Source organism: Podarcis pityusensis (assembly GCF_964106645.2).
Source record: "Podarcis pityusensis genome assembly, chromosome: 2".
NCBI lineage: Eukaryota > Metazoa > Chordata > Lepidosauria > Squamata > Lacertidae > Podarcis > Podarcis pityusensis.
This window is the reverse complement of record NC_138029.1, coordinates 4793232-4818097: the sequence shown is the minus strand read 5'-3', so window position 1 is coordinate 4818097 and position 24866 is coordinate 4793232. Positions and strand designations below refer to the sequence as shown.

The following is a 24866-nucleotide window of genomic DNA, read 5'->3' as shown; positions in this document are numbered from 1 at the left end:
CAGAGACAAGAAGGTATGCAACCCTCAGGAAAACCATATCTCTCGTGATCTCTAGCGTTCCACAGCATTACTGCTTACTGCATCCAAGATCAGGGCAAGAAAGAGAGAAGAAGCGGACAAGAAATATCCTTCCTTCCATCTCGCCATTTGTCTCCACTACTGCCACTTAAAAGGTTTAAAAAGAGGGGAGAGGGAGTGTGTTTAGGCAGCTGGAAGATGGCAGTGGGTGGCTTTTCACTAACAGTGCAGAAGATGTCAGATAATCTGCAAACATCAGATAGTTCACTGATGTTTTAATTTGTAGGCAGAATCCCCTTTGGCCCATTCTAGATCAACTACTGAACAAGTCAAACTCTGGCACAGCAAAAGAGGGGGAGCATGGGATCAGGATGGTCATCAAACAACTTGGAACTAACGGAACCAAGCAAGGTTGTCATCACTGAGTTAGGGGCATGAATCTCAGGGAGAGAGGGCAGTAGCAAGAATCTTACATAATATTTGTGAGGTAGAGCTCTCCAGGGCTTGTTCCCCAATCTTTGGAAGTGGTGCAACATAGACATCAACCTCCTCAGATAATGCTGCAGAAATGAAAAAAGAAGGGGAGAGAGTAAAAATTAAAACCCCAATTTAAAATATTCTGTTTATCTTTGGAAAGGAAACAATGGGCAGCACTGGAGGACAGTGTAAACCTGTTTTGTAACAAGTATATCTCCAGAGAAGGATTTCATGGAATGATGTATTCAAAATGATATATTTTGAGACAATTGTTGAAAATCATCATGTTGAGATGTCAATGCCCACATTACATTTCAACAGATACAGATTGCAAGTCTCACTCACTCTCACACATATAAACAGGTCAACTTGTACAATAGTTCTTTTTCTTTAAAAATAAATAAATCACACACTAAAAGTAGCCACCTGCCAAATTCGACAAGTATGTATTTAATTGGCCTGCTGTTCTATCCAAGGCAGCTAACAAAAATAGCTTAAAATGCCTGTCATAATAATTTTTAAAAATCAGCAACATAACACTTAATACAAATTTTATACAACGCCTTCAGCTTGAATGGATAATATAAATGTTTTAGCTTGCTGCTGGGAGGAAAAGAACATCTCTAGCAATGGAATTTCATAGCCTGGGCATCACCACTGAGAAGGCCCTGTCTCATGTCACAACACATCTGACATCAACAAGTGGGCAGGTTCAAACGGGAAAAGGTCAAAACAAATGGCAAGGGCTTTGGAAACTAAGTCCAGTGAGGAACAGTTGAAAGAGATGGGTATGTTTTAAATGGAGAACAGAATATTAAGGGGAGGCGTAACAGCTGCATACAAATCTCTGAAAGGCTGCCATGCAGAAGATGTTGCTGATTTCCACTCTGCTATTCCAGAGGGCCGGACTAGAACCAACTGGTGGAAATTACAGGGAAGCTAATTTCAGCTAAACACAAGGGGAACATAATGGTTAGAACTGTCTGCTAGTCAGAGGCACCAGGTTGCCCCCAAGACCGGGAGGGGCCATCGCGTGTCACGTGTGTGTGACATCATGTGAGCAGCATGCAAGCAGCGTCGTGTTGTCTGGAGAAGGTCGACCGCTCTGAAGGAGTGAGCAGCTGAGGCTGCAACACGCATGACGTTGCACGCACATGACGCACCCTGGGCCCCCTTAACATTGAAGGGGGCCCACCACTTTCCAACAAAGATTGGCGGGGCCAGAGACATGCCGGCCCCCTAGAGCTGAAGCACCTAATGACATAGTAGATGATGGGAAGTCCTCCAGAAGTATTAAAAAAAGAGGCTGGATAACTCTCTGTCAGCAATGTTCTAGTTACATCCCCAGTGAGCAAGGGTTTAGACTACATAATCTCTAATATCTCTTCACATTTTATCATACTATGAAATACTTTGGTCCCAGATCAAGTGCCACCCAACACTTGCGACATAAACAAAATTAAGGCATTAACAAGGCTGCGCTGGCATCCCTCCTCTCCCCTATTCCTAAACACACAAAGTTGAACCAAAGCCACTCTGGAATTTGCTTTATGCTTGGTGGTCTTCGCTGATTAGTGTGTCTATACATAATGTGCAGCGTATTGTTTCTTAGATTTACTTTCTAAAATGTCATTTTCCCCTCCCTGTAATAAAAAAATAGCTGGAACATACATAGGAAAGCAGTATTATTTAAAACCATGGGAGATTTTTTTTAAAAAAATACCTTAAAATGGCAAGGTTTTTTTAAGGGCATGGTGGTACACGTTACAAGTTTAAAAACCATTTTAAAATGGCAACTTTTATTTTAAAGGGCATGGTGGGAAAAGGTTTGTGCAATAATATGGGGGGAGAATTCCCCTACCAAGTTGTATTATTGGAAAACACTCCATTCCCAAAGATTCAGGAAAAAGTACTCTTTAAAATGACACCCTACAAGCTACAGTCTCAACCAACATAGACCCAAATGTAAACATAAGCATTCCACCATACTGGACTAGGGAGGAAGCTAATGTGCAAGTTAAACCCAGGAGGTAGGCAAGTGGGGTTGAATGATCAGAAGGACACCATAGTGAGAACATCTCTGAGTGTAGAAGTAAAGCTATTTTATTCATTTCATAAAATTTATATATCACTTGACTGCAAAAAACCAAAAAAAAACTCAAAGCGGTACCGTTAGTGAGCCCCCTCTCTAATCTTCAATTACCAGCTATGAAATGAATCACTGACCTAGTACGAATTCCTTCCTCCATTCTAAATTCACAGCACCTTTCTCAGTCTCTAACAGCCTTAATGCAAGGACACCACACCAACACACCCCGAAAATTACACCCAGGCTGCACTACAGCCTTTCACATATATATGCTCATCTCCAACTTGGCTGTAAGAATTGGGGCCACGTTGCCTCTTTGAGATTTGCAATGAACTGCACGGCCGTAACTGAACAGGAACCCAAATGCGGCACAGGTCTGTATCTACAAAAGGTTGAAGAGGAGAGACCCAAAACTCTGAAAATGGTTGGGAGAGACTTGGGAAAGATGGGATGCCGAGGTGGTTCTTCACTGTGCATCTTTCATTATAGATGAAGGTCTTTTTTGCTGTTGTTAAAAAAGTAGTAGTGCATTAAAAAAAAACCCAGCATACAAAACCTCTATTAAGATAATAAGCAAGGGAAGGACAGCAAGCCACTTGTTAAACCCCAAATCTTTTGGGTTTCAGGGAGAGGAAAATACTGGTCATTTAACATAATAAAGAGATTTAATGGCAAGGAGAGGAAAGGTAAGTGGACATTTACATCTTCTCCCCTACCTAACTTTTTATTTCTAAAACACAAATAAAAAGAGAACACCCACAGTAACCGTAGCTCAGACATAAACAACGGGCACAATGTGCTCACAAGAGATGCTTGCAGACTAGAACTAATCATTAGTCTCCTATACTGCAGGCCAGCTCATGTCCAGAGTGGAGACAGAGTGGAGAAAGAAAGTTGCAGTTAAGTAATCGAGACAGTGTCTGCTGTGAATTCTGAAAAAAATAATGTATCATTGAGGGATGCTATCTCTTCTCCATGTGATTTGAAAAACAAAACAAAGCTATTCCACATTCACTTGATTTTGTAACTCCAATTATCCTCAGCTGATTGGATCAGTTTTGCAGCTATAGCCATATCCCAACGCAAATTCTAGTCTAAATCGAGTACAGCTGTCCATCAAGGTGCCACAGATAGCCTCACAACAACAACAAACAAGTGGGTCCTGAGATTTTATGTCTAAATCCAATTCCTCAGACTGGCTAACAAAAGAAGCTGTGGGACAAAATTAATAGAATCATAGAATCATAGAATCATAGAGTTGGAAGAGACCACAAGGGCCATCGAGTCCAACCCCCTGCCAAGCAGGAAACACCATCAGAGCACTCCTGACATATGGTTGTCAAGCCTCTGCTTAAAGACCTCCAAAGAAGGAGACTCCACCACACTCCTTGGCAGCAAATTCCACTGTCGAACAGCTCTTACTGTCAGGAAGTTCTTCCTAATGTTTAGGTGGAATCTTCTTTCTTGTAGTTTGGATCCATTGCTCCATGTCCGCTTCTCTGGAGCAGCAGAAAACAAACTTTCTCCCTCCTCTGTGTGACATCCTTTTATATATTTGAACATGGCTATCATATCACCCCTTAACCTCCTCTTCTCCAGGCTAAACATGCCCAGCTCCCTTAGCCGTTCCTCATAAGGCATCGTTTCCAGGCCTTTGACCATTTTGGTTGCCCTCCTCTGGACACGCTCCAGTTTGTCAGTGTCCTTCTTGAACTGTGGTGCCCAGAACTGGACACAGTACTCCAGGTGAGGTCTGACCAGAGCAGAATACAGTGGCACTATTACTTCCCTTGATCTAGATGCTATACTCCTATTGATGCAGCCCAGAATTGCATTGGCTTTTTTAGCTGCCGCGTCACACTGTTGGCTCATGTCAAGTTTGTGGTCAACCAAGATTCCTAGATCCTTTTCACATGTACTGCTCTCAAGCCAGGTGTCCCCCATCTTGTATTTGTGCCTCTCATTTTTTTTGCCCAAGTGCAATACTTTACATTTCTCCCTGTTAAAATTCATCTTGTTTGTTTAGGCCCAGTTCTCTAATCTGTCAAGGTCGTTTTGAAGTGTGATCCTGTCCTCTGGGGTGTTAGCCACCCCTCCCAGTTTGGTGTCATCTGCAAATTTGATCAGGATGCCCTTGAGTCCATCATCCAAGTCGTTGATAAAGATGTTGAATAAGACCGGGCCCAAGACAGAACCCTGTGGCACCCCACTAGTCACTCTTCTCCAGGATGAAGAGGAACCATTGATGAGCACCCTTTGGGTTCGGTCAGTCAGCCAGTTACAAATCCACTGAGTGGTAGCATAGTCAAGACTGCATTTTACCAGCTTCTTTACAAGAATATCATGGGGCACCTTGTCAAATGCCTTGCTGAAATCAAGGTAGGCTACATCCACTGCGTTCCCTTCATCTACCAGGCTTGTAATTCTGTCAAAAAACGAGATCAGGTTAGTCTGACATGACTTATTTTTCAGAAATCCATGCTGACTATTGGTGATCACAGCATTCCTTTCTAGGTGCTCACAGACTGTGAGGCACAGGCACAGCCCCCGGGGCAGATCAGAATGTTTGTTCACTTAAAGAAGGTAAACTTCCAGGGGGAGGCTGAGTAATTTTTTTCCCCTGAAAAGGGGGTAGTAGGCCAAATAAGTTTGGGGACCTCTACTCTTGTCCAACACTTTTTGATCAATGATTTGTAATATAAGGTATACAATTTCTGGAAATCTTTAGCGATCTGCCCCCTCTCCCACCTAACAAAAATCCTTCTTACAAATTGATATTGTAGTGGGCCTTGAAGTTTATTGCTGTGTTACAGGGTTTACATTCATATACATTATTTCAAACATAATGCAATTAATACGGAAGCCAGGCACCTCCCCGTCTTCTACTCAGTTTGCAGTTCTGGCACGGCTGTCACAGAGTCACTGAGCATTTGAGCCACATCAAGTAGGCGTTTTTCACCTTCAACCTGGTAGCCTTGTACATATGGTGTTTAACATAAAGCCACTACCAGTACTAGAAAATGCAGCTCCTCTTAGTTTCTGTCATTGACCCTGTAGCTTTAAGTGTCTCTGAAACTCTGGAGCTGCTGGGGGACCTGATAACTACGCAAAACCCACACTCTATCTGTGTATTATTGGGTATTGTCAATGGCCCAAGGGAGGACTACTGGACTCTTCATCACCTCTCCTAAAACCCACAGACACCTGTTGGCACTGTGGTACATTAGGAGCCACACTGAAATATATGATCTGGAGAAGGAAAAGTTTTAAATACTTTAAAACACTATTCCAATTGGGTCCATTTCAAATCAGAGTTGCGAAACTGGTGGCCCTCCAGAACCTGCTGGATAATAATAATAATAATATTTTTTTATTTATACCCCTCCCTCCCCAGCCAAGGCCGGGCTCAGAGCGGCTTACAAGCAATAATAAAAACAAGATGAATGATTACAACTTAAAAACAAAAATAAAATACAACATTAAAATAATGGAACATTAAAATATTAAAATGTAGCCTCATCGCAGGAGGAGAAGGAAAAGAAAAAAGAAAGAGAGGGAGGGAGGGAATCAAATTGGCTCCAAGCCAAAGGCCAGGCGGAACAACTCTGTCTTACAGGCCCTGCGGAAAGAAATCAGATCCTGCAGGGCCCGGGTCTCATGAGGCAGAGCGTTCCACCAGGCCAGAGCCAGAGTTGAAAAGGCCCTGGCTCTGGTTGAAGCTAATCTAACTTCCTTAGGGCCCGGGACCACTAGGTATTTATGGACCTTGAGGCTCTCCGTGGGGCAGACCGGGAGAGGCGGTCCCGTAGGTATGAGGGTCCTAGGCCGTGAAGGGCTTTAAAGGTCAAAAGCAGCACCTTAAATCTGACCCTGTACACCGGGAGCCAGTGCAGCTTGAAAAGCACTGGGTGAATATGCTCCCATGGCAGAGACCCCGTGAGGAGCCTCGCTGCAGCATTCTGCACCCGCTGGAGTTTCTGGGACAGCTTCAAGGGCAGCCCCGCGTAGAGCGAATTACAGTAGTCAAGCCTGGAGATGACCGTCGCATGGATCACTGTGGCCAGGTCGGGGCGGGAAAGGTAAGGGACCAACTGCTTGATGCGGCGAAGGTGGAAAAATGTCGCCTTGGCTGTTGCTGTAACTTGCGCCTCCATGGAAAGGGAAGCGTCAAGGATTACACCCAAACTCTTAACGGAAGGCAGTGGCACTAATTGGGCCCCCGCAAGAGAAGGGAGTTGGTCCCTCATCCCCATGCCATCCTGACCTAGCCATAGGACCTCTGTCTTTGAAGGATTTAGTTTCAATCGGCTCCCACGAAACCATCCAGCTACAGCTTCCAAGCATCTGGTCAGCGTGTTCGGGGCCGAGTCGGTGTGGCCATCCATCAGCAGACAGAGCTGAGTGTCATCAGCATATTGGTGACAGCCCAGCCCAAAGCTCCGGATAATCAGGGCAAGGGGGCGCATAAAGATGTTAAAAAGCATCGGGGAGAGAATTGCGCCCTGCGGCACCCCACACACCAAGGAGTGGTGCGACGACATTTCCCTCCCTAGTGCCACCCTCTGTCCCCGACCAGAGATAAAAGAGCACAACCAGTTACGGGCTATGCCCTGTATCCCCACGTCTGCGAGGCGGTGGTCCAGAAGATCATGATCGACCATGTCAAAGGCTGCTGACAAATTTAAAAGGATCAGCAGTCCTGACCCGCCTCGATCCAGTTGTCTACGGAGATCATCTGTTAGGGCAACCAGAGCCGTCTCCGTCCCAAAACCAGGACGGAAACCGGAGTGAAATGGATCTAATGCCGATGTTTCCTCCAGAAACCTACCAAGCTGTTCAGCAACCGCTCTCTCAATTACCTTACCCAGGTATGGAAGATTTGAAACTGGACGGTAATTGGATAGGTCTAAGGGATCTGATGAAGTTTTCTTTAAGAGTGGACACACCACTGCTTCCTTCAGTTCCCCTGGGAATGTCACCGTGTCAAGGGACAGATTGATAATTTCAACCAGGGGGGTCCGTGCAACATCTGGACACTCCCTAATCAGCCAAGACAGGCACGGATCAAGGAGGCAGGTGGTGGGCCTACCAACTTGGAGGAATCTATCCACATCAGTAGGGAGTATCCGATCGAAATGGTCCAACACTGGACCTGAAGTCAGTCGAGGGCCTCCAGTTCAGTCACTGTATCTAAATTGGCAGGGAGGTCACGGCGGAGCAACAGGACTTTCTCTGCAAAAAAGCTCGCGAATGCCTCACAGCTGTGGGTCGAATTTGTGCTTAAATTTGGTTGTCCTCCTAAGGACGTTATTGACCTAATTATTCTAAAAAGTTGTGCCGGGCGAGAGCTAGCGGATGCAATGGAAGCTGCAAAGTAAGATTTCTTAGCAGCTTTCATAGCCATCTCATAGGCTTTCATAAGCATCCTATAAGATGTTCTTGAGGCTCCGTCACGAGTCCGTCACCATATTCGCTCTAGCCGTCTGAGATCCCGCTTCATTTTCCGGAGCTCCTCAGTAAACCAAGGGGCCCGGTTTCGACAGGGTCGCAGAGGATGACAACTCTCATTATTCCTGGCTGGAGCTGATGGGAGTTGGAGTCAAACAACATTTGGAAGACCAGGCGTCCCCCATCCCTAAATTTAAAGCACAGTTTTTAAAAGGAAGCAAACGTGCTTGCTAACGTTATCAAGATGCATTTGTCATTACAACCTCCAGTACTGTGACATTCCAGACAGAGTATGGTGGTAAGTATTCAGTAAACCCCTGTAATTCAGTTCCCACATTCTAACAACTGGCTCTTTCTGAAGTACCATCAGAAGCCTGCCTGGAGGCAACAACCTGGATTGCTGCTTCTACGGTGCAATCCTGGGGGAAGACAAGGACCAAGATAAAATGTTTAAGACCTTTTAGAGTCCAGTCAGCATAATCAATTAACTTGGCAGAAATAGACTGTGGCTCTGCTACATATGTCATCAGTCCAAACCACTCGGCTTCATACACTATAATACCCTGTGAAGTGACAGGGAACTGTGTTCTCACTGGAGCCCAGCTGTCAATTAATGAGGAAGACCAGTTGCTGGCTAGACTGAACCATTTGACCTGAAGTTAAGACCACCAAACTGATGCTGCCCTAGTAGGAAAAGCTGTTTCAACATTTCTGAGTGTGGTATGAATTCAGGTACAAGAGAACAGAGCTAAAGTTGCAAGTGACTCTGACGAGACTTGCCCCTCCTTGTTCCTACCCATCACACAGCTACCTCATTAACCAGTGAGGAGTGGAAGCACAGGGTCCTCAGATATATTTCTGCTTCTGGGAGGAAACAGGAAATTGGTGGTTGGAGCAATACACTGAGGGTGGTGAGAAGTACACGGGGTTTAAATTGGTCTCAGGCTACTTCAATGGAACTTACTACTGGGTAAACATGCATATGTTTACCAAGCACTGGGTCTAGATCAGTGGTGGTGAACCTGTGATCCCCCAGTAGTTGTTGATGGACTCCAACTCCCATCAACCTCAGCCAGCATGGCCAATGGTCAGGGATGATGGGAGCTAGAGTCCAACCATTTCTGGAGGGCAGTCAGTTCACCACTCCTTGTTTAGAGGATCAGTTCCTATCTGTTCCAAGCATGGAGAAGCATGGGCGTGGGTTAGAGATATGAATTATTTGGTAGAAGAGCAAATCAGAACAAGGCCAAATGGGAATAAAGACCAGAGTTTGTTTGTTTGTTTGTTTTGCTCAGCCAATCAGGGAAGCCCCTCTTACCGAGTTTCAATAGGCCCCACAATGGCAGGAGAGATCTCCTAAAATCTATTTTTTGGCTCTGTCATTCCAGCAGGTGAAACAGAGAGAAAGAGAAGCAGAGAGACCAGAGGTGTCTTTCAAAAGCAGGTCCTTAATAAGAAGATTCATTCCTAAAGAACAGAAATATTTAAAGGCCTATTGCATTTCAGCAAGCATCAACCTCAGGGTCAAGTGAAATCGGGTGTCTAACTCTTTTAAGCAAATGCTGGAGGGATGCCAGTGTAATACAATGGTTAGGTTGACAGGGCTGTGAAGCAGGAAACAAGGAAAACACAGTAAGCTACCTTGCAGTAGATAAGATAACAAAATATTGGGATAAGTTATCCAAAAGGCTTTCAATACTCAAAAGAATGTGGGGAGCATGCAGCCCTCTGGATGATGGTAGACTTCAACCCCACATCAACCCAGATTACTGGCCATGCTGTCTGGGGCTGACAGGATTGGTAGTCCCAACAACATCTAGGGAGCCACAACTTCCCCATCCCTGCTCTAAAGCACCAAGTACAAATACAAGTTTTAGGCTCTTTCTTCAGATCCTTTCTCTAGGTCTAGGAGGTTGTTTTTCCAAGCCCAATCTTTGAAGAATTGTGGAGAAATTCTCTCTTTGAAAGAAAAAGCACATCAGCATTTTAGTCAGCAGTTATCTCACTTTAATTTGCCGCCAATGAATAATATTATCATAACACACTGAGCTTTTAGTTGCTGGGTTTTTTATGGAATAAATACTGTTCTTTTAGTACCAGCTGGAGGTTCAACTCCTTTACTGTGCTGCCCCTAACCCCATGCATCTGTCTTATCAACCAATTTAGTGACACTCACAAAGAAGGTGCAACTGTAGATGCAGTTATCTGTACTCCTCTGCAAAGCTGAGAAAATATTTATTTTCCACTCAAAGAGCTCAAGGCAAGTCATAATCAAGGCTTTATTTGAGCCAAGGCTCGACTGGCGTTAACACTGGAACTGATTTTCAGTGCTGGCTCCGCTCTGGAGCAAGAGCGAAGTAATGGAGAACAGAATAGCCTCTGAGCATCTTGAAAGTTCATTGAACTTCTCCTCAGTACCAAGTAACCACTAGAGCTCATCCACCTCAACAACAGCAACTGGGGCAAAGTTTGCCCACCTTCCCATTGTATTTATTTATTACACTGGCAATTTACAAAATAAAAACATTATATATAAAAACAGCATTAAAAATAAAATTTTATTTAAAAGTGTAAAAACTGAAACTGCAACCAGTGTCAGTTAAAAGCAGAGCACCCATATTCTAAGGCCCATTTAAAAATAGACAGGGAGAGAGCCATGCAAAACATCACAAGCAAGAGATTTCTAGAAGGCTGGAGCCACCACAGAACCAACACCATTACTTGCCCAGTTCTTGTAAGATCAACTAGTAGGTCTATATAACCAAACCATGGCCAAATGCATGCAATTCACAGGGCTTTCAGCAACTCCCTTAGCTAAGAGGTAGTGTGGAAATTCAGATATGCTGTGTGTTGGTTTTAGAATAACAGAGGAAAATTCGGGTTTCAAATCCCTGCTGGGTCATGAAGCTCATTAGTGGCCTTGGGTAAGCCATTATCTCTCAACCTAGCCTATCTAACGAAACTGACAGCAGCATTGGATTAAAAGAGATAAGTGTGTATTGCAACCAGTGCTTTAAGTTGGTGCTCAAGTAGACAGAGACCTCTTTAATGCAGGAGCCAATCAACTGACTGAAGGGGATTCGGTGGGGTTGTATTAAGTAGGACAGGATTTGTTAAAGAGGATGAGGTGTTAGAAAGGGTGTGCTTCTGAGTTAACCTGGGAGAACTGCCGAAAACCTTGGAGAGTTGCTGCCACTCAGATTAGTAGGCAATACGGGGCTAGATCATAGAATCATAGAATTTTAGAGTTGGAAGGTATCCCCAATGGTCATCTAAGTCCAACTTTCTGAAATGCAGGAATCACAGGCGGACAGTAGCTTGATGAGCTGCTTCCTACAACAAAACATCATGTGCCCAAACTAACCTGAGCCCTTCAGAAAAGGCTGGGCTACTGAACATACTCTTATAAACTAACCCACAATGAAGCTGCAATGGCATCACAGTGATCTGTCCTGATCTGGCAACCCCATAATCATATAATTTTTGCTCTTTTTTTTTAAGGGAGAACTATTTCTAGGTCACAACAACAATAACAGAGCTATGCTCTGACTCCTTAGACTTTTATCGGACAGGGCTGTGGGCTCTTTACAGCAGTAATAGGAAGCAGCATTTATAGTACCAGCAGTTAAAAGCAAACCCACACAACATACTTTTACTGCACCAGCCTCCCATTATTTATGGCTCACAGTCCAGACGCAGATTAAAACTTCCTCCAGGGACGTGCCTGCATCATGCAATAAAGCAATTTCAACATTGTGGATTAATAGGCAATTCATCTCTCAGCAGCTGAGTCACTGGGCAGGGCTCGAGGATGCAGTCAGAGAGCTGGTGCTGGCCCTTGGGAGCAAAGTGATTAATCAGAGGTTGGAGAGACAGAGAACCTGGATCAGCCCTACTGTGAGGGCTGATTAAAGGGCCAATGGCTAGAGACAAAGCCCATTACCAGAAGAGCCAGAGAGTCCAATCCACTTGCTATTTGGGAAAGGGGGAGAGGGTTCAGGTGGAGTTATAAAGCCCCTGGAAAGAACAGAGAACCTTTGAAGAATGCAGCACACAGACAGAAATGCCACTTAAGGGGAAGGCAACTCTTGCCAATCTGTTTTCCATAAACATGTACACTAACAAAGGATGCCCCCAAAGGAGACAGATGTTACCAAAATGTCCATCTCAAGAAAGAAAATGGCTTTGGCTGGGCAGCTGCCTTGGCTTTTTGCAGCAGCTCCATCCAGGTATGGGTAGCGGTACTAATAGGGCCATCTCCTGCTTCAAAACAACCCTGCAATCTCTATCCACCACCCAGCACCATTCATTCTATTCACACATCTCTCCAAGCTGTTTTTCAGGTTGCTGACCCTTTTAGGGCAGCAGCTTCCCTATGCAGTACATCATGTGTCTCTTGAAGGTTGATGTGGCTCTACTCAGCAGGGCTAAAAGCTGTTACAGGATTCTGTACAAATAAAAAGTGTGGGAGAGAGAAATGGATCTTCCCTCCTCCTCCTCCTCTTGTCTCAAAATCCTGTTACCCACAAATGGATAAAGCATAAGGCACAGAACAGCTGCTCCAGGAGACCACGGCAGTGCTGGGGAATGGTGCTTCCAGACAACAGCCATGTAAGTGAGAATGGGGGCAAGCCCCAATTCAAAGGTAATGGCACAATATTCTGTCCACAAAAGCCTTCCATAGATATACCGACAGTCACCCAACAGAACACGTGACCTACCCCAGAGCCCTTGCAGTATTTGCATGGAACAAGGGAGAACTTTCCATCTACTCCTCACCCAACAACTGTAGCTCCCACCCATCAAGGTTGTGGCTGCAGCTGCTGCTTCGTAGCTGCAGGAGAAGTTCGCTGGGGATCTCTCACACACCCCATTCTCCACTGGTCTATGTGTGTGCTCTCCCAGCACTTTAGAGAGGAAGCACACAGTAAATTAATTAAAAGGGGACAGGGAGGAAAATGTGTAGGAGTCAGCAGTGTGTCATTGGGGGGGGGGGGATATGGAGGGAACAATCCAAAAGAGGCGCCTCCCATAACCACAAGCCCCTCTGCTCACATTCTGTTGCAACAGCACTCTGGAACGGGGCGGCAAAGAGAACTGCATTTTCTGATTTGCAGAGGTTGCTTGCAAAATAATGATTTGACAGCAAATGTAAGTCTGAATCTCCAGGAATAAGACTCTGCAAGAACAGCACATTCCAAACATTTCCCCATCTGGAAATCCCACATGTATAAGACCAGATTGTGTACAGCAGGAGTAGAGAATCTCAGGCACAGGGGCCGAAGACAGTCCTTTAACACTCTCTGTCCAGCCCTCCGGACTCTCCTAGGCTAAAGCCACCCCACCGCCACACCCCCTGCCAGTTTTGCTCTCTGCTTTTTTGAGTGGTTTTGCCTGGCTACAATGTGTTTTCAAACTGTGATCATGCTTTTTGCATGTCTGGGTGGAAGATGGGAGAGATGTAAGTGGGTGTGGGCATGTAGAAACCTCTTGATTTTTGTGCAGCTGAATTATAGCCTAGTGTAAGGTAAGAGTCATATTCATTGCTCCACCCACTTGTGCCTCTGGCCACACACATATTTTTTTTCCTCTTACCACATCCACCTCTGGCTTGCCGGCCCCAGAAGATTGCCTGTAGCAGAATGCAGTCTTCAAGCTGAAAATGGGTTTCCCACCCATGGGTCTACTAACACAGCAATAGCTTCCAGGAGACATGAAACATTACTTCTTTCTGCAAGCTAAGAAAGAGAAGGAGCTCGGAGGCTTGTAAAAATGATGCAGAATGCCATCAATGTTTTACACCCCGTAGGAACTTCTCCAGTTATCTACCCTCCCCCCCTTTCTACAAGCAAGCAGAAGAACTCCTGCTGCTGAAAGGTACAATGGGATAAACTGAAATTGCCAGTGAAATACCCACCAAAAATGTTAAATATAGGCCTGCTGTAACTCTCATTTCAAATAAAGCAGCTTTTTCTCCCCTGCTCAACATCTGGCAGGAAAATTGACTTAACAGCTGGGTGAAATAAGACTATATGGCTCAAGCTGGGATAGCATGTGCACCCAGAATGGGGCATTAGTTGGATACAATCCCACAAAACCAAGTGTGCTATGTTGTACTCAAGTGTGGATCCACCAAAATTAAAGGGCGTGACTAATGTAGGTCCATAAGATTCAAATGTGTTCATTAGTAGGGTACAACCATGGGTGTAGCCATGGGGGGCAACCCCCCCAATCAAGTAAAACAATAGAAATAATCAACTAACTGACCAGTCACGTCGGTTCTGCTCCCCCCCCCCCGAAATCCTGGCTAAGCCCATGTGTACAACCGAAAATGTTCCAATCCACCTGCTACTCTGTGAGGCTTCTAACTCCAGGGAACATTGATTAGAAGATGAAGAACCAGGTTTTAATATGTTGCCTTCTGAAAATTGTATTGGAAAGGCAACCCAATAAAAAAAAACTCACCCAAGATCCCCCCAACAACTCTTAATTGCCCCCTCACACCAACACACTTCCAAAATATACAGCTGAGTTTTCAGGCCCGGCACCATCAATTCCTGTAGTACAGTTTGCATACAAATATAGACATATGAGACTCTTCAATAAATTAAAAGACTGCAATCCTACATCAAGAAACCATCAGTGATCTTAATTCTACATTCGACAGCTCTGACTCTCCAGATACAATGCAAAACAAAGGAGTCCCAAGAGGAGTAGGTGATGCTTATGATTTCAAGCTGCTAACCACCAAATCTCAAATTCCTTCACTGTGTTTGTGCTGTAATGACTCTTTGTATCAGGGGTTGAGAACTGGAGCTGGCCAGTGGGATGGATCCCTCGGTTCCCACACCCCTGGCAAGACACTTTGGCGGGGGGGGGCGATCCACCCGTCAACAATCTGACATGGGGCCATTTTTTTCCATGCTAAAAAAGAAAAGCCAAGCCTAGCAGCAGGGCTTGAAATTACTGCTAATCAGTTGATTAGCACTGATTTGAAACTCAGATTTGGGCTGGGATCAGCAGTACTACACAGAGTTCCCCAGGGGAAGTGAGAAGCGCAGTCAATACCAGTGGGCTTGAAGTTACCACCTATCAGTTAATAGGCACAAAGTTCAAGTCCTGCTTTCTGCAGCGGCTGGCTGTGCTATGGGGAACTCCCCAGCACAGTCAATCCCAGTGGGCTTGCTCACCCCACCTATTAGCTGAACCAGTAGGAACATACTTTAAAGCTTTCAGCTGTACTTTAGCAGCTAGATGGACTGAGATAGCAAAGTGGCTAGAGCATGAGACTCCTCATCTCAGGGTCTTGGGTTCGCGCCCCATGTCGGGCAAAAGATCCCTGCATTGTAGGGGAGGTTGGACTTGGTGACTCTCCTGGTTCCTTCCAACTCTACAATTCTATTATTATCTCTACTTGCCTCACATGACATCAGGTGTAGGACAGGTGGGCATGGTATGGGGAAAACAGCCTCGTGGATCAAATTGGAACACTGCACAGGGCCTAATTAAGCCAATGCTCAGTTGATATCCCAATGCAATGGTGATACAACACTAGTGTATGGGGACTGAGAATGAAATGGTATGATCCTCAGAACAGAGGATGTGAATCTCCAAAGGAGGAATTCAGTGTCATACAATACCCATCATTCCATCAGGGCGAACATTTTGGTTTGCCAGACTCAACAATCTCATCTCTCCTCCCTCCGTGTGATGCTCAAGGGACTCTCCCAATTCCCTTTCCAAGACAATTTCAAGGGCACAGGGGGAGAGGGAAAGTCTCACTGTGTATGCCAAAGTCCTTGTGCAGAGCTTATGCTGTCAGGACTTATTAGCAGAATTCCACCCCAAGGCTCAAACTATGGAACACCAGCAAAGCTACCTCTCTGAACTGCTCAGTTCAAACTTAACAATCCTGGTCAAAGAAACGTTGCTTTGCTGAATCAGGAGCACACTGCATACTCCTCTTTCCCCTCTCTTGCCTTCCTTAATACCATATAATACGTCCATAAAACTGTCTCAAAACCACTTTCTGTGATGTCCAACCATAGTTTAATAGGCTGGATCAAAGGGGTCACTCAGAACATACTCTCTTGGTTTGAACATCTCAGGAAACTGTGGCTTAAGATACAATGTAGAATGGAAATAAGGTGCACAAGAGTGAAAAGGAAGAGCACAAGGACACAGACTCTCACATCTGAACTGACACATTCACCAACTCAATCAACACATCAGCTCCAAAAGCGAGCTGCCCATCCTAGCTGCTTCAAAAGAAGACAGCATTGATAAGAAAGTACCTCACTCCTAAAATGTTAAGGAGTCTGAGGACTACAACTCTGGGTAGAAAGTGGTACTGACTAATCACAAGTTAGAAAGAAGCTCATAAGCATCTCACATAGCCTGAGTTTTTGTTTTTTGTTTTCCCTAAATCAACACTGCTCTTTTCTTCCTTTAAAAGGTTACAGATACAGGGAGGAATGTGCAACGGAAATGTCTTTGTAATGTATCCCAAAAAGAACACTGTGCTCTACTCCCTCCATCCCCAAGAGAAAATGAATCCTGATAAAAATCATCTCCTTCGCATGCATGCAGGCATATTCTTTCTTTCTTTCTTTCTTTCTTTCTTTCTTTCTTTCTTTCTTTCTTTCTTTCTTCTCTTACCCACACTCACACACTTGCCTTCAAACCTTCTTCCATAAAGGTTTATGTCTGCTGAAAGAGTGGAGTGAAGTCTGTAGCTAAAGGATGCTACCAGAGACCAGTTAAAGTCTTTAAAGCATACACTTTTGTGGCTTTCTTCTAAAGTTACATACGTTTACATAAAAAATAAGTATGTGAAAAGGAATTTGCTCTCCTAGTTCATTAATACTCATGTGAGCCAGAAATGGAGACCTAAACAGGGACCTAAAACAGACAGTGACTTGTTCAAACTGCAATCCTATACACACCAGGGGATAAGACCCATTGAACTCAGTGTGGTTCAGCTTAGCCATGCACAGGATTGCTCTGTCAGTGCTGATTCTGGTAACTGTAAGATTTCACAGTGATATCTCACAGGAATGAACAGAGGGTGATGTAAATTGCACTCAGCAGGCATTAGGGTGGGGTTTGGGAAGAAGAACTGAAACAAACAAAATCATAGCCCCAAGAATTCATACAGATATTTTCACGGTGGGACTACAAACAAGCTATTACATCCATGGTTCATATGCAAACCCTGATACCACTGTTATTTCTTCTTCTTCAGGGGTTGTCTGCTTACTTCTGAAGGTCAAGTTATAACTCTGCCTGAGGAGAAGAAAGGTTACCATTCTTGATATATCGTAGTAACTCAGCAGTTGTACCAGTTTGTGGGCACATTCCCTTGCAGGAGTTACTATCAGCAATGTGATGACCTCACTGCTATCACACAGTTTATCATCAATGCCCAAGATGATTCCTCAATTTTCTCCTTCAGAGTAAGTGGGAAAGTCTTTTTAAAAAGTCAGATAGTCAGGAAGAGGATCAAGGAGACTGATGAGCTTATCATGAACAAGTTTAAAATACAACTTGACAAGGCATAGGAAGCCCTTTGAACAAGCTCTTCCGTGGAACAGAGGAAGGCATTTTAAGGACCAAGAGCCCAAAGATAAAGCCGGAAAGGTACAAATTAGAAACTAAGGCATCGTTTCTTCCAAATGAGAGGACAGGAAGTAAAGGGCAGGAATAGATTCCACATCATTTCTGCTCTTAGATCAAGATTCGCTATTCTGAAAAACAACAACTCTCTTTTAGCTGATTAATATTCTACAGCCTTTTAAATGTTTCTGTGGGAAGTGGGGATTATTGTTTTGCTGCTTTGTTTTACTTATTTACTTGTTTTTATCCTGTATTTTATTCTGTGAGCCATCCTGAGATCTTAAGATGAAGGGCGGCTTACAACACATAAATCTTAATAATTAAATAAAATAAACAACCACCTGACTTTTAGAAGACATCTGAAGGCAAACCTGTATTGGAAAATTTTTAATGTCTAATGTTTTACAATTTTTTTATGTGTTGTAAGCCACTCAGAGTGGCTGGGGAAACCCAGCTAGATGGGCAGGGTATAAATAATAAAATTATTATCATCATCATTATCATCATCACTATTATTTTAACAACAACAGTTTTTAAAAACTTTGGCACCATCTGCACTATACATTTAAAGCTGCATCTTGCCACTTTAAACAATCATAGCTTCCTCAAGGATTTCTGGGGACTGTTGCTTGCTAAGGGTAATGAAAGATACTAATTTAAATATATAATGCAGATGGGGCCTTACTGTAATAATGCAAGTAATTACCTTCTTTTTGTCTTCCAGGAATAGGATGTCAACCAGCATGGTTGCAGTGAACATGTAACAGAGATCAACGGAAGGGCCACAGCCAGTGTTAGAAACTGAGATATGAAAGCAAGGGGCTAAATGGCACCTTAAACCTAGGTTATGGGCTCTGCAATGGAGTATCTAGGTGTGCTTTTTTTATAACAAGAATACAAAGCTGAAAATGAATGAACTGCAGCTAAAATCTTATGTTCATTTTTCACATGGTCTAGTCCTCATCTGAAGACTGCAAAAAACAAAGCCACACTTCACCTATCCCGCCCCCCTAATATTCTTATGAGGGTCCCTTCTCCAGTCTTCAGAGAGTGGTTGGAAGTGGGGTGGCAGGAAAAGGTCCTCCTTCCTGCTGGAAGCAGCAGTGGCAATTTTAATCTGAAATCTTAGACTCAGTACTGCGCCCAGAGCTCAGAAACTTCTCGCGTTAATGAAATTCCCTGTTGTAAAACGTGCCCAGAACAATGGGAGTTTCGAACGCTGGCCACAGCTCACTGACAGACCACATGCTTTGCATGAAAAAGGCCCCAGTCTCAATCCATGGGATCTTCAGGTATGGCTGGGAAATAGAAAGCCCTGGAGAGCCACTGCCAGTCACTTGACCTTGCTGAGCTAGAGAGGCCAATGGCCTGACTTGCGATAAGAGTTAAACATTAGCAAGTGTCAAAGAAGAGTGAGCCAACGTTCCAAGTTAACTCTTTGTCAGCAAACACACAAGTTTCACAGATTTGGCAGAGTGTCGGGCCTAATAAGCACAGCAACTCAACTCCCCTTAGGTCTTTCCCCCTTAGGTCTTTGCTGAGAGTGAAAGTCCCCACCTTCCCCCAGGTGTATAAGCCCCCTTTTCTCCAGGGCTTTTCCCAACCAATTGGGGACTGCGCCTGCATCTCCCTCTTGGTATCTCTTCTGGTCCTGGGAAACCATGTGGAAGGGAGCTTGTCTGAGCAGAAGGGAGAGACATCCCGGCTTCTTCACCAGCCTGACTCATCTCTGCCTTTTGGCCCCCCCGCCCCCCCGCTTGCTTCAGTGTCTGATTCCGGACCTCTTTCTGCCACTGACTCTCTCAGCTCACTAAGCCCTTTTACCTCTTCATCTTCAGACACCTCTTCCTAGTCTTCTCCCTCTTCTCCCTGTGACCACTCATCATTGTCCCACCACCACTCCCCAGGCACTGAGTCTTCTTCCCTTGGTAGTTCCTCAGCTGGTTCCTCCCATCATTCCTCTGCGTCCAAACAATCCGTGACAGCAAGTGCATGTACAACAAAATAAGCAACACCCTCCTTTAAGCCACCTAGCAGAATGGAAGTTAACACTTGTTTAACATTCTTCATGCTGGTATCCTGTAAATCAAGCTGTTGGCCTTGTGACATTTAATCCTGTTGTTGAACATGAACCATTCCTCAATATAAACCCCCACCCCTACAAGGCTGCAACAGGATCTAGTTCTGTACTGTGTGCTGTAGCAAGGCAGGAAAACTGCAACATACCAAGTCAGACTATTGATCCGTCTAAGTACTGATGCCCTACACAGACTGGCTGGGGATTCAGAGATACAAGAATTGAAGCTGGGACCTTCTGCTTGCAAAGCAGATGCTCTACCCCTTTCATACATATATATGTGTGAAAATTGCAAAGACGATGTCCTGTCTTGACACGCTGGACTGGTGGGAAGAAGAAGAAGAAGAAGAGGAGGAGGAGGAGGAGGAGTTTGGATTTGATATCCCGCCTTTCACTCCCCTTCAGGAGTCTCAAAGCGGCTAACATTCTCCTTTCCCTTCCTCCCCCACAACAAACACTCTGTGAGGTGAGTGGGGCTGAGAGACTTCAAAGAAGCATGACTAGCCCAAGGTCACCCAGCAGCTGCATGTGGAGGAGCAGGGAATCAAACCCGGTTCACCAGATTACGAGTCTACCGCTCTTAACCACTACACCACACTGGTGGTGGGGTGCATGTTAGCAAGATAAAGGCATATAAGCAAAACACAACTTATCTTCGTTGTACAGATGGATAAGAATTGAAGCCGGGGGGGAGGGGTGAAAAAATTTGATATGCCGTCAACCAAGCAGAATCTCTGCAGAATTCTAAAGATCTGATCATCAGTGTCTTATATTTTCTTTTAAAAATTACCAAAATGTTAGGCCCTGATTTTCATCTTCTCTGGGATGGGACTGGTAGCGTCCTTCTACGGACAAGTTTTTGCTTTATATTAATTATAGTGCAGCAGAGAGACTTCATTAGCTTCATAATTCAAAGTGAAATAAAAGGTTTCAGAGGCAAAGAAAATATAGCTCAGTTAGTAGAACATGAGACTCTTAATCTCAGGGTCATGGGCTCAAGCCCAAAGTTGGGCAAAAGATTCCTACAATGAAGGGGGGTTGGACTAGATGACCCTCACAGTCCCTTTCAACTCTACAATTCTGTGATTCTCTGAATACCTCCTGAACCTTCCATTCATGAAATTGATTTGCCTCTATTATCCTCATTTTGCGGCTTAACTGAGCTTCAGGACTGGCTGCAAACTACAGTTCTCATCAATTTATGAAGCACACAAGGTAGCAAAGGCTAAAACAAACTGCAAGAAGAAACAAGTCATATGGTACTGTAAATATCCTGAAGGATCCATCTTCCAAAATATGTTATTTTCTTCCCTCTACCCATGGAGAGGAGAAGGAGAACAAGGGAAGTGAATGCCTCCTACACCAAATGCCACCATGGGATCATCTCCCAAAATCCAGCTGGGAAGTGACCTGTAATTTACAAAGTGTTTGTACAACTCCCATCATGTCCTAGTCAATGTCTTTAGGCAACTAATGCAATACAGATACACACTTAAAGCAATAATAATAATAATAATAATAATAAATCCTGCCAAACAATCATAACAGTGTTGTGTGTGGGGAGGGCACTGCTGGGCTGGGAAGTGGGGTGTACTGGATTTGGCTGAGGCCTGGACCCCAAGACAAATCAGGCCTATTTGGGAGGATTCAGACTTTGGTTGAGTCAGGTTGAGACATACCCAGATTGCTACAGATCGGGCTGAGCAGGCCAGATCTACCCAGGGTGGAAGGAAGGAAGGAAGGAAGGAAGGAAGGAAGGAAGGAAGGAGAGGCAGGGATGAGTGAGAACAAGGAAAAAATGCAAAAATGGGGCAAACTAATGGGCAGCTTCCTCTTTGCAAGAGAAAGGGGGGATTTCCTTTCCCTCTAGGCCACGCTTACTTATCACCCTCTGAAGTGAGAAGCAGGATAAGATCCTGTCAAGCAGGAGGATCTGATCCTGCGCAGCGCTGCACTTCCACAAGCAACTTCCCTTGCACAGAGGGAAGCTGCTAACATAGGAGCACCACCACACAGGATCATATCCTCCTGTTTAACAACTGTTAAGTAGAAAGATCCAATCCTGCACAGTGCCAGTTGCTGCACCTTCACAAATGGCTTCCATTGCATTCCCTTAATTGGGAGAATTCTGATTTTATTTTTAAACCCTTTGTTACGGATATGTTAAAATAGGGTTGTTAAAAACCCTTAGCCCTGCCCTTGAATTGCTTTAGGAACAGATCAGGGACAGCACAGGGTAAATTAGCACGATCCAAGGGTCACAGTTCAGGACCACAGGAAAGACTGGGTGGAGAAGGGATCCATGTACAAGCCTAAAGGGAAACTAGTCCCCGCATGATAAAGTCTTGAGTGAAGGGAGCTGGTGTAATAGGAACCATGGGCATAGCCAAGGTGGGCAGCTGTCTCCCCCCCCCCCCCGTCAATCAAAATCAATAAACATAAATACAAATCTGAGGTTTTACTTCCCCTAACAAAAGCCTGCCCCCACCCCAACAAAAATCATGGTTATGCCTATGACAGGAACCCATCCTTAAAGTCCTTTCCCCCCAATCTTCACCACACAGCAGGGAGAAGAAGAGAGAACTGGTAGAGAATTGTTGTGTCCAAATAGTCATATTTCCTCAACATAAAAGGATGTGAAGTCTTAACTATGAATCTGTCCTACTGGTCTGGTTGGATGTCAGAAACATCTAAAAGAGCAAAAGCCCTATGCAAAAAGCTCCCAGAGGCCTCTCATATTCTCCTACATTTCACATTTTGTAGCAGCCCATCCCTTTACCCAGGCGCAGCCAAGGAGAGGATCATTCTTATGCAGCAGCTGAAGCAAGAATGAGGCATTTCAGATGCAAGGACTGGTGCCTGGGATAAAACCAAGGAGCCAAAAGACTCAGTAAACAGACCCACAGTGTATAAAAGCCAAGTGTCACCCAAACTGCAAAAGTCCTGCAATAGAGAGGAAGGAGAAATTATTGTGTGTCCCAGGAGTTGCTACACAAAGCCAAGGTTTGTTGTTAGGCACAGATCATGTCCCATCAGCTACACAAATTGCATAATAAAACTAAGCAGGTCCATCCAGCCCAGTTCCACTTGTGCTGAGAAGGAACAGCTAACAGAATGACATTGCAAGGCAACAGCACTCAGCAAGTATGACTTCTTTTTTAATCTTAAAACTCCCTAAAAGGTAAAGGGACCCCTGACCATTAGGTCCAGTCGCAAACGACTCTGGGGTTGCGGTGCTCATCTCGCTTTATGCCATGGCCGAGGGAGCCGGCGTGGTCATGTGGCCAGCAGGACTAAGCTGCTTCTGGCGAACCAGAGCAGCGCACAGAAACACCGTTTACCTTCCCGCTGGAGCGGTACCTATTTATCTACTTACATTTTGACATGCTTTCGAACTGCTAGGTTGGCAGGAGCAAGGACCGAGCAACGGGAGCTCACCCCATTGCGGGGATTCAAACCGCCGACCTTCTGATCAGCAAGCCCTAGGCTCTGTGGTTTAGACCACAGCGCCACCCGTGTCCCTAAAACTCCCTACCTTGATTATAATGGACACTGACACAAATCAATTTACTATGAAGAATTGTACCACTTCTAGGCATTGGCCAAACATTGCTGGCCATGTACTCTGGAGCAAATTGCCACTTGGGCTGAACACTCTGCACAGCTTTGTTCAAGGCAAACAGATGTCTGCTCCTGCTTTGAACCAAACGCCGCAGAGCCAACCTTGAAGGCAGGCCATGCTCATGTGCCTCGGTCTGAAGCAAGGGCATGTTGTTCTGGAAGACTAAGAGGTACATGTACTCCCTTGCACAAGGGCCTTTTGGAAAATTTCCACCACTACCCACATTTGCTTCCTAAGCAGTGGTGGGACTGTTCATTTTTACTCCTGTCATATATGACATGATGCTCAAAGAGCACCCTCACTTCACACCTTCTATTATCAAGAACAGCAACTATTTTGCTCCTTTGTGGAAACACAAGCAGGTAATTCAAGTAGAAGATACTCCATCTACAGCCACCTAAATCAAATCAAATCAAATACCTTTATTGGCATCACAGTATAAAACAGATTTAAAATCACTGGGATAATTAAAAGGACAAGGATGAAGCTGTCGAAGGTCATAAGGTCACACTGTGATCGTGTGCACTTATATATTCTGCTTCGCCCTGTCTGTTCCCCGAAGGGATGGTTCGTTAAGAACCCTTTTGGGTAAAATTGTGCAGCCACCTATATCTAATGTTGCCAGTTTGATGTTATCAGGATGGATACTATCATTTCCTTTCTCCCTCTAACCTTATTACCAACCTGTGGGCCATGGCTATTCCTCTCCTACAAGCAAGAAATCCAAGTCAAGAGAGACAACTTGTGTATGATGACTCAGAGAAACCACGACCAAAGAACAGAGCCAACCACAAGTCTCCATCCAATTCTCCATCCACTGGAGCATAAAAGGCAGGACTTGTAAGCTAAAGCAGTTTCCCAGTTTTCTAAATCCACCAGTCACTTGGGCACATGTAGGCTATGCCAAAGCAACAACCACAAAGCAACTTCATGGTTCTTTAAAGTGCTTGTGACAGCACACCTATGTCCTTCAAAGCAAGGTGGAAAACTGCCTTTGGTTTCCCATGGGTCATGGAGAATCATACCAAAGCCACACAAAGGCAGAGAGTTAGCTGCCACAGTGAGGAACAGAAACCAGCAAAATCCCCTTAATAGCTCTGCCACTGCAACCTCAACCTCGCCTCCTTTACCAGCAATGTGTGAAGTTATTCTTCAGGAATTTATTTAAAATGAACCAGCAGTATCTCTTATAACTCAAATGAGCTCTGGAAGCAAAGCTGGAAGAAGCATTGAACATATTTAAACAACAGCAGCAACAGTGATCAATAAGCCCCTAGCCAAGACATCTTGTGTGGTTTTCCTCTACATAAATGCAACCTGCAAAAATTAAAATAAATAAAACATGCTGGAAATTTTGCAAATTCTGGCCTACTCTGCCACCCAGGCGGGGGGAGAAGGGACTCTAGGACTCAGAACAACTCTCCCATTTACAAACTAAATAAACCCAGACACAGCCTTTTCAAAAACTCAGCTACTGTGCTCCAGCACCACTGGCTTTTGGCAGGAGCAAAGCAGGAAAG

At 44.6% G+C, this 24866-nt stretch overlaps 1 protein-coding gene across 1 annotated transcript in view; it reads right to left on the bottom strand.

The window, feature by feature from the left end:
• Positions 1 to 24866, bottom strand: part of LRP1 (LDL receptor related protein 1) — a 321217-nt gene that overhangs the window by 262572 nt on the left and 33779 nt on the right. The window contains 1 exon segment of the mRNA XM_080996568.1: positions 492 to 578. Coding sequence (XP_080852694.1) covers positions 492 to 578 — 87 coding nt within the window.